General features: G+C 46.6%; 1 protein-coding gene across 6 annotated transcripts in view; it reads left to right on the forward strand.

Moving 5' to 3' along the window:
- CEP350 (centrosomal protein 350) overlaps positions 1 to 17,840 on the forward strand; it is a 166,158-nt gene extending 148,318 nt beyond the window's left edge. For all 6 annotated transcript variants that reach the window (XM_034778216.1, XM_034778219.1, XM_034778217.1 and 3 more), the window contains 2 exons: positions 17 to 139; positions 16,322 to 17,840. In XM_034778216.1, coding sequence (XP_034634107.1) covers positions 17 to 139; positions 16,322 to 16,486 — 288 coding nt within the window. In that variant the 3' untranslated portion in view covers positions 16,487 to 17,840. The remainder of the gene's footprint in view (positions 1 to 16; positions 140 to 16,321) is intronic.
- The last annotated feature ends 348 nt before the right edge of the window (positions 17,841 to 18,188 follow it).

An 18,188-nucleotide genomic window follows, 5' to 3' on the forward strand; every position in this document is an offset into this window, starting at 1 on the left:
CTTTTCTTTCCCCTAGAGTTTCATTGCAGCTGAAGTATTGAAATTGTTCAGCTTGAGGAAGGAATCTAATCACAAAACAGATTGGCAGAAAATGATGAAGTTTGGACGCAAGAAACGGGACAGAGTGGATCATATACTGGTCAGTGGATAAAAGCATTCAGTCGTTTGATTGTATTCTATCCCCTGAATACAAAGTGTTTTAGTTATATCTCAAAAGAAGGCATGAACCTTTTGACAAAAGATAGTTAATCCTAGGTGAACAATAACTATATTTAAGTTCCAATTACATTTTTGTCTTTTTAGGGTACTTGAAATTAACAAAATAACTTTTAAACAGATCATTATGTGTGGGTAGAGAGGGTAAGAAGAGGAGAAAGTTGAGAAGCATCAAAAGTTAAAACCATTAATTTAAACAGTGAATTTGTTACAATGTAAAAGGCATAACTGAAAGGGTAGCCTTTTTCCTTTGGACCAAAAATGGTATTCCTACCCGTCACAAATTCTAGGAGAAGGACTGGCTTTCTGCCTTGATGAACCAAATTATTTATTCTTTAGTAATGTTGTTTCCACTGTGACAAGTGATACTGAAATCCAAATAGATTAAGCTCCTTCCTGTGACAGAATTCTGATACAGCATTTCTTGGCTTTTTCAAGAGTTCTGTAGTTAAGACCAGTACAGAGTTTGAAATAGGATTGTAATTTCAAAGTGACTATATCTTCTTCATAGTACTGTGGTAGCAACTATGCCACATGGTACCCTCAGCATGTTCGCTAAGCTAGCATTGAGCAGCATTGCTGCTCCTATAATACCTCTGCATGTAAGCTCTTTTGAACAATATATGCTGCCAACGCTGGTGCAGGGATGGAGGATAACTCTTGGCGGCAAGCTTTTTAAAATTGATCTTTGGATGGTTTTACTGAATGGTTGGGGTCTCGCTCATCTGTGATGAGTCCACTTGGCAACATAAGAGTTTCCAACGCATTGCTTTTATCTTAACTATATCCTAAATTGGTATATAAAATTACCAGTTAATTCAAACCATGGATATCCTTGGTCTTTTGTTCGCTCACCTGTGGAAGATTTCCAGCAAAGCATTAGGAAGATTCTTCCGCCAGAGAAACAGTTGCACCTTAGCTAGGTAAAGGATTTAAAGTTAGGGTCAAGTATCCTGGGATATCTGGGCTTTATTAGTATATGTGTTGTAACTAATATAATTTATAATAAGCTAAAGTACAGCCACATTAGATATGGAACATGCAGCTATTGTGTGTCTTGACCAGCTCACTCTACCAGCTTTCGGTTATTATGAATTAGTCTCAATTGGAAACGTTCAAAAAAGTGAATCAGGTTGAATGAGGTTAAAAATTCAGGCACTAATGTACAATAGTCTGAGACCTTCCAGATTTCATACAAGAATCCAGGAGTCAAAAGTTAAAACACTTTAATCCATATATTTTAATAAATACAGTCTGACAAGCCTGTGTTTCATCCCACCTCGCTCACAACAAGAAACAGAGGTAAAACAACCACCATTTTAGCTGAAGCCTGGGAAAAATACGGAAAAACAAACTCTATGATATACTGTTTGCTTTAGGATTTGGCATTGCTCAGTGACATTATTGCTAAGCTTATCACTGCAACGTAAGCAACCAAGAGAGAAAGTTCTAGCTTAGAAAAAGTAGCCAAACCCTGGAAAACTTCTATAAACATATTTGTTAAAACCTCTTTAAACTGTTAAGCAGCTGGTTAGCTTTTTCTGTTTCCTAATCCGCCTCCAGCTTCTGCCACTTTTGTTTCTGTGGTCATGAATTGTGAGAATACAAATACTGGATCATGGCAGCATTACTGACTGAATCAGGGGCTTTGCTAAATAGCAGTGTTCAAAAAGAAATAGAACATGATGATTTAATTGCAATTTCGAAAACCCAGTTTCATGTTTTCCTGAGCATGGCAATAGTCCATTAAAGGAACAAATCAAATTTGGTTCCAAATTTAGATTTTGTAGACATTGTCTTCAGAAACCCAAGAGCAACAGAAATATTTCCATTCGTTTTCATCTGTGTTCTTATGTATAGGTTTATTTAACAAATATATCTTTGCAACTCAAATACTGTCTGTCAAGCTCTGGAGTGGCTCACAACTGAGTGCCAGCCTCAGAGCAGACACACCAAGTTGGTAGTGTGTTCTATAATTAGAATTCACCAAGCCAATAACAAGTGTGAACTCCTAGATCACTACCAGTCTTACCATGGAGTCACAGACAGTCCCCTTGGATTCTCCAGGGGGCCTTGCCTCCCAGACAAACTGGACTTTGTGGTAAAAGGTCACTCAAACCAAAAATCACGTCACATAAGGTTGCCCCCAGTCCCAAGAGACCTCCAGGTCAGTTGGTATTCTACATCTTACACCAAAGACTACACTGGCAGCCAATTCTATTGTAAATGAACTAGAAGTTTATTATCTAAGAAAAGGCAATGAGAGTTATTGGGAGGTTGAAGCAGGTAAAATATATGCACAAGTGAGTCACTCTTTGTAATTCCAAATGATGGCAGTCATGTAATAAACTGCCAGTTTCCCAAAAGTCTTTTCAGGGTACCCAAATTCTCTGGGATCTCCGCTTTGCATCTGGTACACATCCCAAACAGTCCAGAGATGAATGCTCTTTCCTTGAATCCATTCTTAAAGCTTCTTCTCACAGAAATCAAGCTGACAGGGTCACTACTCACATGGGCTTTTCCTTTGATGACAGAGAGCGAGGAATGCATTTTGAGTCTTTGACCTCCAATCATCATGATGACCACTTGCTTTGAAATTAGCATTTTTCTGTTGAAGTTCTTCATTTGCATTTCAAAAGGCTTCTTTCTTGTCTGATGGATTATTTAGTTATAGGGGTATTTACAATATAAATGTTTGCTATTGCATTATAACAGGATACAGATAAGTGAAAACAATGCAAGTAACAACCCATTCGGTTTTCATTAAGTTTAAATACCAGATACACTCTTATACATTTAACAGTTACTTGGAGCTAATACACAAGTGAATTGACCTGTGGCTTCAGGATCAGCTGGCACCTGCTCTGCCAATGTTACACTGTCATCATACTAAAATAGGAGAATCTAGAAGTTAAACTGTAGCTAGTCTGTTTGTAATGGCTGATTTATTGTCCAAATTTGATTTGCTCTTTATAAAGAAAATAAACATAGTGAAAATTAAGTTATAATTATTTTTATTTTTAATAATGTGAGGCAGAGATTCTAAAACTTTCATTGTCTGAAATGAGACATTAGTAGAGTCTCTTGCAGGCTTCTTCCCTTCCCACTCATAATTGTGTAACATCCTGTGACAATTACAGCAATTGCTTACTTGGAAAAGTATTCTTAGTAAAGTGTGTACTTTTGGCTGTATTAAATATAATGTAGCAGCTGGAAACAAGGAGAGCCAGCAACATGTGACCATCCAGCATGCTCGGAATCACAATTTGGAAACCACCGGTGTAATGTGTTTGTAATATAGGCAAGGAAATTTGTTGTACATTCCTCTTCTCCCAGCCTACCAATGATGACAGTCAAGAACTTAGTGTTGTGACTTTGCCTACCAGGAAGCAAAGAGGTAATAATTCTGTCAGGCAAGCACTGCATGTAAGGCCCCATTCTTCTTCGAGTGCTTGCTCATATCCATTCCATTAGGTGTGCGCACGCCGCGTGCACGATCGTCGGAAGATTTTTACCCTAGCAACACCGGCGGGTCGGCTGTGGAGCCCCCTAGAGTGGCGCCTTCATGGCGCTGAATATATACCCCAGCCGACCCGGCGCCCCCTCAGTTCCTTCTTACCGCCCCTGACGGTCGTTGGAACTGTGGAGCGCGGCATAGCTGTCCTCCACTCTCCCTAGCTTACTTAGTCATTCGAAGTTATAGTTATAGTTGTAGTTCTAGTGTTTATAGTTAAAAAGTTGTTATAGTTGTTATTGTAGTTCAGGGGGTTAAGGGGGTCGTCTCCCCCTTTCTCCCCCGGCCGCGGGCCCGGGCTCATGCCCAACGCTCCCGGCTTCAAGCAGTGCGCCTCCTGCGCTAAGCCTATGCCCACGAGCGACCCGCACAACTCCTGTTTGAAGTGCCTGGGAGAGTCCCACCAAACAGATAAATGCAAGATCTGTAAGGCCTTCAAACCAAGAACCAAGAAGGAGCGGGACTTTCGGCTCAGGCAACTCCTAATGGAGGCGGCACTCAGCCCGGACACTCCTTCTACGGGCCAGACTCCGGCACCTAGCACCTCGGTGCGCAGTGCCCCGGCGGCACCGGCTATGATGACCACGCGAGTGGCGTCAGACAAGCCTCCCCGGCACCGGACCTCGTCGGCACCGCAAGCGCAGCAAGTGCCTCGGCGCCGGTCATTATCCCCAGGGCATAAAAAAGCCCATAAGACGGGGACATCCGTGCCGAAGACGCCGGCTCCCCCAGTGCCGGGGGTAGAGCCGCGTCCGCCGGTGGAGCAACGGAAGCAAGCGCCTCCAGCACCGTCGACTCCGGCGCCGAGGCCGTCGAGTCCGGTGCAAATAGCATCTCCACCGAGGCCGGCGGTGATACAGTGTCTCCCGTCGACTCCAGAGACCTTCGCGGCGGCGAGAGACTTAATAGCTCTCACGGAGCCCGCACCGCCTCAACCACCGGCACCGACTGCACCGTTGACTCGCCCGGTACAGTCAAGAGGGAAACCTGCCTTGATGCGCCCTCCATCACAAGGGCTGGAACCTCGGCGCCGATCCAGGTCCCGAAGCAGGTCCCCACGCCGCTCGCAGTCCCGGCACCGAATATCGTCTCGGCACCGGTCGTACTCGCGGCCAAGATCTTCTTCGCGGCACCGCTCTACGTCTCGGCACCGATATGATCGTCGGCACCGGTCAACGTCGAGACGTAGTTCTCGGCACCGCTACGGTCGACGCTCGACGTCGAGGGGCCGCTCCCGGCACCGAGCATACTCTAGGTCCTCGTCGAGGTCCAGATCTGACTCCCGGCACCGACGAGGTCATCGGCACCAGTCGCGGTCCCGGCACTGATCGCCGGCACCGCACAGAGATAGATCATCTCCGGACCGGCACCGTGCGGCACCGCAGACCACGGGGATCGTTTCATCTTTCGCGGCACCGCCATGGCCGTCAAGATCGGTGTCTCGCTCCTCGGAGGACCTGTCGAGATCGGCATACCCCCCTCAGGGGCAGGCCGAGGAACGAGACTTGGGCCATTGGCAGGAGAGGGCAGAGGACCACTCTCATGGACCATCTCACTGGTCGTTTTGGACCCCGTGGGCGTACCACCAGGAGCAAGGGGCTTCATTACCATCGACCTCTCGCTCGGGTCACTCGGTCAGAAGGGCCCCAGAATCCACCATCTCTCGGCCTCCGCCTGGAGGCGTGGAGGCTTCTGTGTCTACACCACCTGACACCATGGACCCAAGTGCAGGTGACGCTCCGACCCAAGAGCAGGGGGACCGGGACCCCCCCTTGGATCCAGTACCACCGGAGGCATCCTCCTCCTCCTCTCCGGACGAGGCAGTGGCAGGCACTTCATGCACGGGTCCCCCTCCGATAGATCTTCGGGCTCACCAGGATCTCCTGCGTAGGATGGCCCGTAATATGGACCTGCAGGCGGAGGAGATAGTGGAGGTGCACGACCCGATCGTGAATATCCTTGGATCGGATGCCCCATCGAGGGTGGCGTTACCCTTGATCCGCACGATCCAAACGAATGCGGATACGATATGGCAAACTCCTGCCTCCATTCCACCCACAGCGAGAGGGGTGGAAAGGAAATACTTTGTCCCATCTAAGGACTATGGGTACTTGTACACCCACCCCCAACCGTGTTCACTGGTGGTGGAATCAGTGAATGCACGAGAGCGCCACGGCCAGCAGGCTGCAGCGCCAAAATCAAAAGAGGCTAAGCGGCTTGATCTGTTTGGCCGTAAGGTTTACTCAGCCGGAGGGCTACAACTTAGAGCGGCGAATCAACAGGCGCTACTGAGCCGCTACAATTTCAACTCCTGGAACTCTATGGGGAAGTTTAAGGAGTTGATTCCCCAAGAGTCCAGGGAAGAGTTTGGAGCCATGGTTGAGGAGGGTAAGAAGGTGGCTCGGACCTCCTTACAGGCCTCCCTGGACATAGCAGACTCGGCCGCAAGAACCCTGGCCGCAGGTATCGCTATGCGCAGGACCTCCTGGCTCCAAGTTTCGGGTTTGCCCCCTGAATTACAGCAGACCCTACAGGATTTGCCCTTTGAAGGACAGGGGTTGTTCTCGGAGAAGACGGACTCTCGATTGCAGAGCCTCAAAGACTCCAGGACAATCATGCGCTCCTTGGGGATGCATGTTGCGGGTCCCCAGCGCAGACCATTTAGGCCCCAGCCTCAACGTTTTTACCCCCCTCCACCTCGTCAGAGACAGGACCCTGCCAGAAGGCGAGGGCGAGGTGGTAGGAGAAGATGGGCTGGCCCTCAACCCGGTCAGAACCAAGGGCCACCAAGACCACCTTCAGGTCCTAGACAGAACTTTTGAAGGTGCGGTCGAGGACGGCGCCTCAGTCATCCCCCAGGATCCAGCTCCCTCCTTTCGGGATCGCCTCTCCCACTTCCACCGTGCTTGGTCCCTTATAACTTCGGACCGTTGGGTCCTCCGCACGGTGGAGAGGGGATACGCTATCCAGTTTTCTTCCATCCCCCCCTCCTTCCCCCCTTCCCCGTCCCTCTTCAGGGACCCTTCTCACGAGCAACTTCTTATACAGGAGGTTTCTACGCTCCTGGCCATGGGGGCCATAGAGGAGGTTCCGATAGAGTTAAAGGACAGGGGATTTTATTCCCGTTACTTCCTGATCCCCAAGTCCAAAGGAGGTCTGCGACCCATCTTGGGCTTGCGCGGACTCAACAAATTCGTAATAAAGTTGAAGTTCCGCATGGTCTCTTTGGGGGCCATTATCCCTTCCCTCGATCCTGGAGACTGGTTCGCCGCCCTCGACATGAAAGACGCATACTTTCACATCTCAATTTACCCACCTCACAGACGCTTCCTGCGATTCGTGGTAAACACGGTGCACTACCAATTTACAGTCCTTCCCTTCGGCCTATCCTCGGCCCCAAGGGTGTTCACGAAATGTATGGCTGTCGTGGCAGCGTACCTTCGTCGGCAAGGGATACAGGTGTTCCCGTACCTAGACGACTGGCTGGTGCGCGGTCGCACCAAGGAGCAAGTTCAAGCTCACGTCCACAGAATAGTGCACACATTCAACGAGTTGGGCATCCTACTCAACAAGGACAAATCCACTCTAGAACCTACCCAGAGAATAGAATTCATCGGCGCAGTTCTAGACTCCAGACGTGCACAAGCCATCCTGCCAGACAACCGCTTTGGCACCATCACGAACCTCATTCAAGGGCTCAAGGCCTTCCCAACTACCACGGTGAGGTCGTGCCTTACCCTGCTGGGTCACATGGCTTCCTGCACGTACGTAACCAGGCATGCCAGACTTCGGCTTCGCCCGCTTCAAACCTGGGTGTCATCAATATACCGTCCACATCGGGACAGCCTGAACATGGTGGTCACGGTCCCGAACTCGGTCCTGGCCTCCCTCACCTGGTGGCTGGATCACAATGTGGTCTGCGAGGGGATGCCATTCCACGCCCCACAACCCTCTCTGCACCTGGTCACAGACGCGTCATCTCTGGGTTGGGGCGCCCATCTCAACGAACACCATACCCAGGGCCTGTGGACTGCATCCCAGTTAGCCCTACACATCAATGTTCGGGAACTGATGGCGGTACGCCTGGCGTGCCAGGCATTCCTCAATCTCCTACGTGGCCGCTGTGTGTTAGTTCTCATCGACAACACCACGGCCATGTTCTACATCAACAAGCAAGGAGGAGCACGTTCGTCAATTCTATGCCAAGAGGCCATTCGCCTGTGGGACTTCTGCATCGCCCACTCAATCCATCTCACGGCATCGTTCCTCCCTGGAGTCCAGAACACTCTAGCGGACCGACTCAGCAGGTCCTTCCAAACGCACGAGTGGTCTATCCGTCCGGACATTATACATTCCATCTTCCAGAGGTGGGGGTTTCCCCAGATAGACCTGTTTGCATCTCGAGACAACAGGAAGTGCCACGTGTTCTGCTCCCTACAAGGTCGAGCTCCGGGCTCCCTCTCGGATGCCTTTCTACTTCCCTGGAAAGACCACCTGTTTTATGCCTTCCCTCCGTTCCCTCTGGTCCACAAGGTACTGCTCAAACTGCGCAGAGACCAGGCACAGGTAATTCTGATCGCTCCTGCGTGGCCGAGACAACATTGGTACACCACACTGTTGGAGCTCTCGGTTCAGACACCGATCCCGCTTCCGTTGTGTCCGGATCTCATCTCTCAGGACCACGGCCGGTTGCGTCACCCCGACCTGCAATCACTCCACCTCACAGCGTGGCTGCTCCATGGTTCACCCAGGCAGAGCAGCAGTGCTCGCACTCTGTCCAACAGATTCTGCTGAGCAGTAGGAAGCCCTCAACACGGACCACGTACCTGGCCAAGTGGAAACGGTTCTCCTGTTGGTGCGAACAACGAGCCACATCCCCGTTGCAGGCACCCATTCCTCTCATTTTGGACTATCTCCTCTCCCTAAAACAACAGGGGTTGGCGATATCTTCAATTAGAGTTCACCTGGCCGCTATATCGGCCTTTCACCCAGGGGAACTCGCGTCCTCGGTATTCTCTAACCCGATGGTCGTTAGATTCCTCAAGGGCTTAGACCGGACGTACCCTCAACAACGTCAGCCAGTCCCGACGTGGGACCTCAACCTGGTTCTCTCCAAGCTCACAGGTCCTCCATTCGAGCCACTGGCCACCTGTTCACTTCTGTACCTATCCTGGAAGACAGCCTTCCTCGTAGCCATCACCTCAGCAAGGCGCGTTTCTGAACTCAGGGCGCTTACATCTGAGCCCCCTTACACAGTTTTTCATAAGGATAAAGTGCAGCTTCGTCCACATCCGGCCTTTCTCCCTAAGGTGGTTTCTCCTTTTCATATCAACCAGGACATATTTCTCCCGGTCTTTTATCCCAAACCACATGCCACTCGCCAGGATCAACGTTTGCATTCCCTGGACGTACGCAGGGCCCTGGCCTTCTATATTGACCGCACAAAGCACTTTAGAAAGACGACGCAACTCTTCGTTGCAGTGGCCGACCGAATGAAAGGCTCACCGGTCTCCTCACAACGCCTATCCTCCTGGATTACGTCTTGCATCCGGACTTGCTATGACCTGGCAGGTGTCTCAGCACCGCACCTCACCGCTCACTCCACGAGGGCCCAAGCTTCCTCGACTGCTTTCCTGGCGCAAGTTCCGATCCAGGACATTTGTAGAGCGGCGGTTTGGTCATCAGTCCACACATTTACAGCTCACTATGCACTAGTGCAGCAGTCCAGGGACGATGCTGCATTCGGATCAGCGGTTTTGCACACAGCAATGTCTCACTCCGACCCCACCACCTAAGTTGGGCTTGGGAGTCACCTAATGGAATGGATATGAGCAAGCACTCGAAGAAGAAAAGACGGTTACTCACCGTTGTAACTGTTGTTCTTCGAGATGTGTTGCTCATATCCATTCCAAACCCGCCCCCCGTCCCCACTGTCGGAGTAGCCGGCAAGAAGGAACTGAGGGGGCGCCGGGTCGGCTGGGGTATATATTCAGCGCCATGAAGGCACCACTCTAGGGGGCTCCACAGCCGACCCGCCGGTGTTGCTAGGGTAAAAATCTTCCGACGATCGTGCACGCGGCGCGCGCACACCTAATGGAATGGATATGAGCAACACATCTCGAAGAACAACAGTTACAACGGTGAGTAACCGTCTTTTTCAGAGATTTCTCTTTACTTTTGTTTTTCCCTCTGTTCCTGTTTCCTCTTTCCCAGCTTTGTCTTTCCCCTTTTCCTAATTTCTAAGCCCAGAACTGAAGAAAAGGACAAGTACAGATGTTGGGTTTAGTGCTGGGTGGTGTTGGTGGCTTATGATATACAGGAGATCAAACTAGAGACCTGGTGGTCCCTTCTGGCCTTAAACTTCATGACTCTGCACAGAGAGGGGCACAAAATAGACCTCAAAAAGAGAGCAGAAAAAACGAGGGAGAAGGATGATCGGCAGAGGCAACCTTTACTGAGGATTCCTCTACCTCCAGCAGAGAGACAACCTTGTGGCGGAGTGTCAGTAACACACAAAGCAGCACAGCATTCCAAGAACTCTCCCATCAATCAGGTTTCCATTGATATCGGAGCTGGTCAAAATGGGGTGGGGGAAGGGGATTTTGCAAAAAATTTTGGAAGTTTTCATTTTGCAGGGCTCAAAGCATCCTTCACCTAAGGAGGCATAAAGGAACCGAGCACTTTGAACTCTGTGAAGGGGCTGACCACAGTCTGGTCAGCCATGCTGGAAAAAGACTTTAGGTGAAATACATCTTTTAACAAACTAGAGTCTCTTGTACAAGCAGGTTTAGCTTTAGAAGCATATTTTTACTTTTGTTTGCTTGAGACTCGTTCTATCTTTATTCCTTATACTTGGTATCACTTCAACCTGTGACTTCTTGTTTAACAAAGATGTTTAACTTTTACTATAAACCATTCAGTGCTTTGATTAAAATAGTGTTCCTTAATACAGTTATTGTAATAAGCTGCTAGGTATTTTCTCTTTAAGGGGCCAGTGAAATGGATCACTTCTGTAAATGATCAAGGCAAGAGCTGAAGACTGCAGGGCAGACCGTTTTAGGGAAAATTTGGGACTATGAGAGTGTTGGGGTCACCCTGAAAAAAGTAACTGGGTGGTAGAAGCCAGGGTGTGATCTGCATGCTTGTATGCTGGCTGTTGGTGTCAAGGCTGTTAGCCACATCAGCATTGCATTTAAGGCACTCCAAGTTTCAGGGCAGGCAGTGACACAACCCCTGACTGGTCTGGGTTGAACCCCAAAGTGTCACAGATGCCCAATTCCCAATTGGTTTTCACTGCAAATTTGGTACCTAATTGCCTTTGCACCTTTGAAAATTTCTCCTTCAGTCTTCAAGAAGATCCCTCCTCTTCTAAAGATCTTGATGCTTTATTATGTTCAGGCACAGATAGTAGATTGGCTTGCCTCTGCAACAATAGCCAGAGTACCCTGCTTTTTCACTTGGGCCGTTAGGCCTAAAGCCCTGTCCACAAGCATATTTATCATAGAATCATAGGACTGGAAGAGATCTCAAGAGGTAATCTAGTCCAGTCCACTGGACTCATAGCAGGACTAAGTATTATCTAGACCATCCCTGACAGGTTTGTCTAACCTGGAGATTCCACAGCCTCCCTAGGCAACTTATTCCAGTGCTTAACCACCCTGACAGCTAGGAAGTTTTTCCTAATGTCCACCCGAAACCTCCCTTGCTGCAATTTAAGCCCATCACATCTTGTCCTTTCCTCAGAGGTTAAGAAGAACAATTTTTCTCCCTCCTCCTTGTAACAACCTTTTCTGTACTTGAAAACTGTTATCATGTCCCCTCTGTCTTCTCTTGGGTTTATTTACTAGCATTTTGAGTTTTTCTTGCTTATTCCCTATATTTCTCGCATTAGTATACAGGCATCTAAGATACTGATTTGATTCCCTCCCACCTCCAGTTCTGTCTTGTCTCTCCCTTATCCCTGCTATAACAGCCCATGCTCCCCCCAAATTTCGACCCTTCTCCCTGGTTTTCATGTTTTTGACTTACCTGTGGGCTTTGGTCACCTGCCCACCTGTATGGGACTGGGGCAAGGAGCTATACCACTGCTTTCTTCCTCTATCCCTTTTCAGAGTTTTGAGGAAGGTGAAGCAAGACAAAGCAGAGGTAATGCTGTCAAGCCTCTTGAAGGCCCATGCCCTTAGTTTTTTGAGCTGATGAGCCTGTCATTGGCCATTGCTTGACCTGCTGGACCTGTTGATCCAAGGCCCACAATCTTCCTCTTTCAGTGTGATTTGGAGAGAGTGGAAATAAAGCAAAGGTGCTTCCAAGAAGAAGAAATCTGTTCTGAAATTGCAGTCTTTGTAACTAGCAACAGAGAGCCTACTCCTGTGAAATACGCATGAATTTGGAACCATTTTTTTGTTCAGTGGGGCAACAAGAATAATATCAATGCCTGCACAAAACATATTAATGCCCTCTTTGTAGGGTTTCAAAAAGAGCTCAGTGTCTATAACCTAAGCATCTGCTCTTCTGTCCTCTCTCTTATTGGAGTTCTTTCAGGAGCAGGGACACTAGTTCCCAGCTGATTTTTATTCAGTTTTGTTGGAGACGCCTGCATCATCCAGTGACTCCTCAGTGGGACCTGTCCTTCATTTTGCAGGTACTCATATGTTTGCATTTGAATCCCAGGAGGAAGTCTCCTTCCCCAGATGCTGCCCAAGCTATCCTTGTAAAGTGCTGCTTTTAATTCTCATAATACTTTGTCAGATGGCTGGGAGAATTTTAAGCTCCCTCATTTTCTCTCTCTCCTACACATATGTGCACACCTTCAGTATTTTCCAGGTAAGATGTATTCGTTCTCCTGCCATAATTCATCCTTGAGGGGGGACATGAATTCTGCTTCAGTTAACCTGTCCTGTTCACAACTTTATCCAAGCCCTGCTTCTCTCCAAAGTGGGAAACTTCAGTCCTGGTGTCAGAGGTGTGAAGTTCTACTGAATTCTTTCATAAGAGTTCAGAAAGTTTCAACAATTTTGTGTGCTTTTAAGACTGCTGCAAGGGTGTAAAAACTCACTTTAACCACCAGATAGGTAATGGCCAGTATCATTTGCTTATTAGCCAGCCAAGTGCTAGTGTACCAGTTTGGTCAAACATCACCTACTAAAGGTCTCACAGTAACTTCATGGGCTGAGGCCTCTTTGAAGAAATGTAAAGCCACATGGCAGTCTCCACACATGTTCATAAAGCACTATCACCTAGGGCTGGTCTACACTGGGGCGGGGGGGAGGATTGATCCAAGATACGCAACTTTGTGTAGCTGAAGTCGAAGTATCTTGGATCGAATTACCTGGGGTCCAGACAGCGAGGGATTGACAGCCACGGCTCCCCTGTCGACTGCGCTACCACCGCTTGCTCTGGTGGAGTTCTGGAGTCGACGGTGAGCGCATTCGGGGATCGATATATCACGTCTTAATTGATCCCGGATAAATCAATTGCTACCCATTGATACGGCGGGTAGTGAAGACATACCCTTAGACTGCCTGCACCTGAGTGTTCCTTCAGTTGTAGAGCTCTGCAATCAGCATGATAAGGTAGGCCCTCCTCAGAGCACCACTTGGTGCATGCAGTGTATGTCTTTGACTGAATCCCTTGGAAGGATAGGAGAAGAGTGGTGTAGAACAAAAGAAATTTAGTCTCTGTAATTCCTTTTCTTAATCTTCTCCCCTGTCATCCTTCATCCCACCCTCCTTTCCTCTGAGGAGAGGTGCCACCCTACATTCTTGTACCTTTTTCTAATTTCTTTAACTGTCTGTGACGTTCCCCTGGTGTTATCGACCGGTGATCTGCTAGGTCACTCCAATCCTCCAGTCTGGGAGCCAGCCTGACCCTGCTCTGCTGTGAGAACTCCCATTCCTGGGCTGTTCACGCACAGCTTTTGGCATGTAAGCTGCTTGGATTGTGCAACCGAATGACACTAGCCAACATCTCCGGTCCCAGACACAACCCTAGGAACCTCCGTCTTGCAGTTATGCCCGCTGGACACTGCAAGTTTATATGAGTTTGTCAGCTTAACAAAGAAATTGTTATGTACCAGGCTTGTTATCCCAAGGGGAGTCTTTGACACACTTCAAACCAAACACACTGCTTCAGGTAGAGTAAACGAACACATTTATAAAATCTATCTTTGTAGTTAAAGTGATTATAAGTCAAAGCACAAGAAGTCAGATTTGGTCAAATGAAGTAAAAGCAAAACACATTCTAAGCTGATCTTAACACTTTCAGTGCCCTTACAAACTTAGATGCTTCTCACCACAAGCTGGCTGGTTGCCCTTCAGCCAGGCTCTCCCCTTTGATCAGCGTTTAAGTTGTTTGGTGGTGGTGTCTGTAGATGGAGGTGGAAGAGAGAGCCAGCATGGCAAACGTCTCTCCCTTTTATCATGTTCTTTCTTCCCTCTTGGCTTTGTGCCCCCCACCCCCTTCAGAGTCAGGTGAGCATTATCTCATTATACTGATTCAGTGAAGGGGGGTGACTCACTCAAGAGACCAAGAGATCCTTTGTTGCTGCCTAGGCCAGTGTCCTTTGTTCCTGTGAGGCTGGGCTGGGTTTGTCCCATACATGCCCTGATGAGATGTGAACTGCCCCTCTTCTCTTGGAGAGTTTTGCCTGGGCCTCTGCTCCTGGAGAGTTTTTGCCTGGGCTTGTTTTAAGCCATGAGGACACATTTTCAGCACACACAATCCTATTATAAGGATGAACATGGGGGTGCAGGGTGTTCCCTTGAGGTACAGAGTGTCACATTGTCCTCCCTCTCAGAGCCTCTCCTTCTGGGGGGAAGTGAAAGGACTGACCTCTGATATACAGGGCTTGGTTGACAGAGTCTTTTGCAAATTTAACACCATTAATCTGGGCTTGAATAGGGACTGGGAGTGGCTGGCTCATTACAGAAACAGCTTTTCCTCTCCTGGAATTGACACCACCTCATCCATTATTGGGAGTGGACTACATCCACCCTGATTGAATTGGCCCTGTCAACACTGGTTCTCCACTTGCGAAGTAACTCCCTGCTCTCCATGTGTCAGTATATAATGCCTGCATCTGTAACTTTCACTCTATGCATCAGAAGAAGTGAGGTTTTTACCCACGAAAGCTTATGCCCAAATAAATCTGTTACTCTTTAAGGTGCCATCAGACTCCTTGTTGTTTTTGTAGATACAGACTAACACGGCTACCCCCTGATACTTTGCCATCTTGTTTCCTTGTAGTCAAAGCCATAGCACTTTGTCCTTAACTGTTGGTTCCCGTTAGCCCTATTTTTTTTCCCTCCTGCTGCTATGACAAAAAGGAATTATCAGGGAGTGATTTTCCTTTGTCTTATACATGTATGAATGACAGTTTATTTAACTACACTAGGGTGGATCTATGGAAGTGTGCAGAGCACTAATGAAAGTGCGGGACACCTAAAAATTGCCCTTTCACACTTGTTTGGTGAAGTGCATTTTTTTTCCAAACTCTTCAATAAGTATAAAAGGAGTTGTCAAACTGTGAAACCACGTGCATAACTGAGGGCTTGTAAAAATAGCGAGAACCTTGGAAGGTCTGTTCCTCTGTGGTCTCCATTGCAGCCTGTTGGGCCTTCACATTACTTTTGGATTATTAAATTGCAAAGAATTCTTGTACAGTAGCTTACCCTCTTTCACACTCTCAACAGATGAAGTCCCCTTGTGTAGACAACTCAAAGACTAAACAAAAAGGAAGAGGGTACTGGGTTTATTTCAGTTCTCCCTCTTTCCCTGCTCCCTTATTATATAAATTGAGTAAAATACCGTAGATGTTGAATTTTGAATAACAGTTAAGAATTGTGGGATCTGCTCATGGACAAGAAAAATCATCAAATTATTAGAAATTATTTAGCTGTATGTAGCATAAAATTCAGTTAGTACTAATGCTTTCAAGAGCAGTGAAGCATAAAATATGCTGTACAAAGAAACCGTTTAGCAGTATCATAGTATTGCACAACAGCATTGCCTGCCAGCATTTTTGCTTCTACTTTCAGGAGAATTAGTAGTGAAATGTAAATTTCTTTGATATTATGGGTTTCTGATGCTTATTAGCCATGTTCTAATCACCTACCTTCTTCCTCCTTCCGTTTTTCTTTGTACTTTCTTACAGATTTCAATCATATTTTCCTCTTTTGTGCAACACTAATCACATTGTAGACTTTTTATAAATAAAAAATTAATTTTTAAGAATATTTCAATTTGAATTCACACTATCAGTAGTGTTTTTCAAGCACAAAACTTATATAAAAATAGAATGAATTTCTTTAAAATAAACAGTAAACCAAAGAGGAAAAATTAAAAAAGTAAAAATATTCTGGTAAAAGTAATGTATCTGGTTAAGAGATCAGCTCTATAATATAATTCTTCATTTTACTGCTCTAAGAATTGTTGTGAAACAACTTATATATAAAAACAATTCTGTCATTGCCAGTTATTTCTTATTCTACATTTTCTGTGCTTGTTTTTTACTTGTCCTAGAAGGCCTGAAGAATAATATTCCAAGAAACAATGGAGTGTTAACATGTTGTTGTTTTCTCTCTAAAATCCAAGGTACAGGAACTCCATGAGGAAGAAGCTCAGTGGGTGAATTATGATGAGGATGAGCTCTGTGTGAAGATGCAATTGGCAGATGGGATCTTCGAGGCCTTAATCAGAGACACTATTAATGTTCTGAACCAGATAAATGAAAAACAAGGGAGACTGCTGCTTTTGTGACATCCGTGATAATAAACCAGAAACTACGAAACTTCTTGTCATGGGCTTTCTGACTCCTGACATATACTACATCTCCACCATAGCAATATTGCTGCTGGACTTACATACATGGTTTTAAAGGCAGTTCAGATGTGATAAAGGAACACAGTATTACATCCCGCTGCCTTTAGAGACCTTACACTGGATTTGTTGTTGTAAACAAGCATGGTCCTTCACTTGATGCTGGCTTGTGGTGTATTCACACCATCCTTTTGCTAATTCAGCACAGAGAATATATGTCAGCACCTCTCCATGGTCTCAGACTGGGACTATGAACTTCAGATTGTACTCTGAAAGTGGTTGGATGTGGTTGGGTTGAGATACTGGTCACTTGGCCCAAAAGTGCTGTCAGCAATCTAAACTGAAGTGATCTTTAGAAAGGTGTATTGGGTGATTTTGATAACTGCTTGTCAGTTTTTAGCCATAAATGGACATTACAGCAATTAATAGTGTTATATTATTAACCACTTTGTATCTGCAGTCCTAACAATATGCATCAATGTTTTCACTCAAGAGTCTATTTCATTTCCTTGAAGTCCATTCCCATCTTTCTTCATGCAATGTGGTACCAGACATGATCGGTGGGCTAACAAAGGGGGAAATGGATGAGCTTACTTTTTTGCATTCATCTGAAGAATTCTTTCTTGTTTCCTGTCTAATTTGCTTCAGTCAAGAGTAAGAGCAAAGTAAAGGCCACCAAAAACTGGGCATAATAGACTAGGTGTTTGTCAGCTTTACTCCTACCATGCAGCATTTCTTCATCTCCTGGATTACCAGCAGCTCTTAGATAAATGGATACTCAGGATTCTCTCAGGCAGTAGACATGCAGGAGTAGAAAATGTTTCTTCACAAAATTTTGGCCTTCAATAGCTCGGCTTCCTCCCTTGCTACCACCCAACCCTAATAAATCAGAGAAGCAGTTATTTGAACGATTAGGGAAATGAGTATTCGCCAAAGAAAGTGATGTCCAGTGCTTGACTGTGTACTTGTTCTGTGGTTGTGGGATTTTTAACTTATTTTAGGATAATTTATTAAATTGACGTTAAGGAAAGTGACCAGTGCAGCGCACTGTTTTAGGTTTTGAAACAGCAGAACCTGTGAAAGGTACCTTTGTAATACTGCATCTGTCCTGGAAACTTCTAGGGTCCATATTCTTTGCATAAAAATCCAGCTTCTTGAGATGGGGAGGTCAAAAAGAAACAAACCTCAGTGGTCAAATGTGGGAAGGAAAGGGGAAAACTATATGAAAAGAACCTCACCTGGACAAATTTCAGTGATTGTGGAGTGTTTAAGGGAGTAATCTGAAGACAAGATGTGAAAATATTTCCTGCTCCCTCATTACCTGGCTTCCTTCTCACAAATGTTCTTTTTCCAGAGCATTAGGCAGTAGGCAGCCACCCTGTTGTATTTTTGGAGCTGTGCTCTTCATCTTGAGTGCTTTCTTAATCTGTCCTCCCTGTTTGTGTTTCTTGGATGAACACCGACAATCTGGGGTAGAGTATTAATGCCTTAATAACGGAAGTCCTGTTCACTAACATGGGATGAGACCCAAAGCAGATTCATGTTCTCCAGACACGTTGAAGTGCATGCAAAAGCATGTTAGGAGGCACCCAAAGATGCTGCAGCCCATGATATGCATGTGGGGAGATTTCTGCTCTTTTCC

This window comes from Trachemys scripta, chromosome 8 (genome assembly GCF_013100865.1).
Source record: "Trachemys scripta elegans isolate TJP31775 chromosome 8, CAS_Tse_1.0, whole genome shotgun sequence".
Classification (NCBI taxonomy): domain Eukaryota; kingdom Metazoa; phylum Chordata; order Testudines; family Emydidae; genus Trachemys; species Trachemys scripta.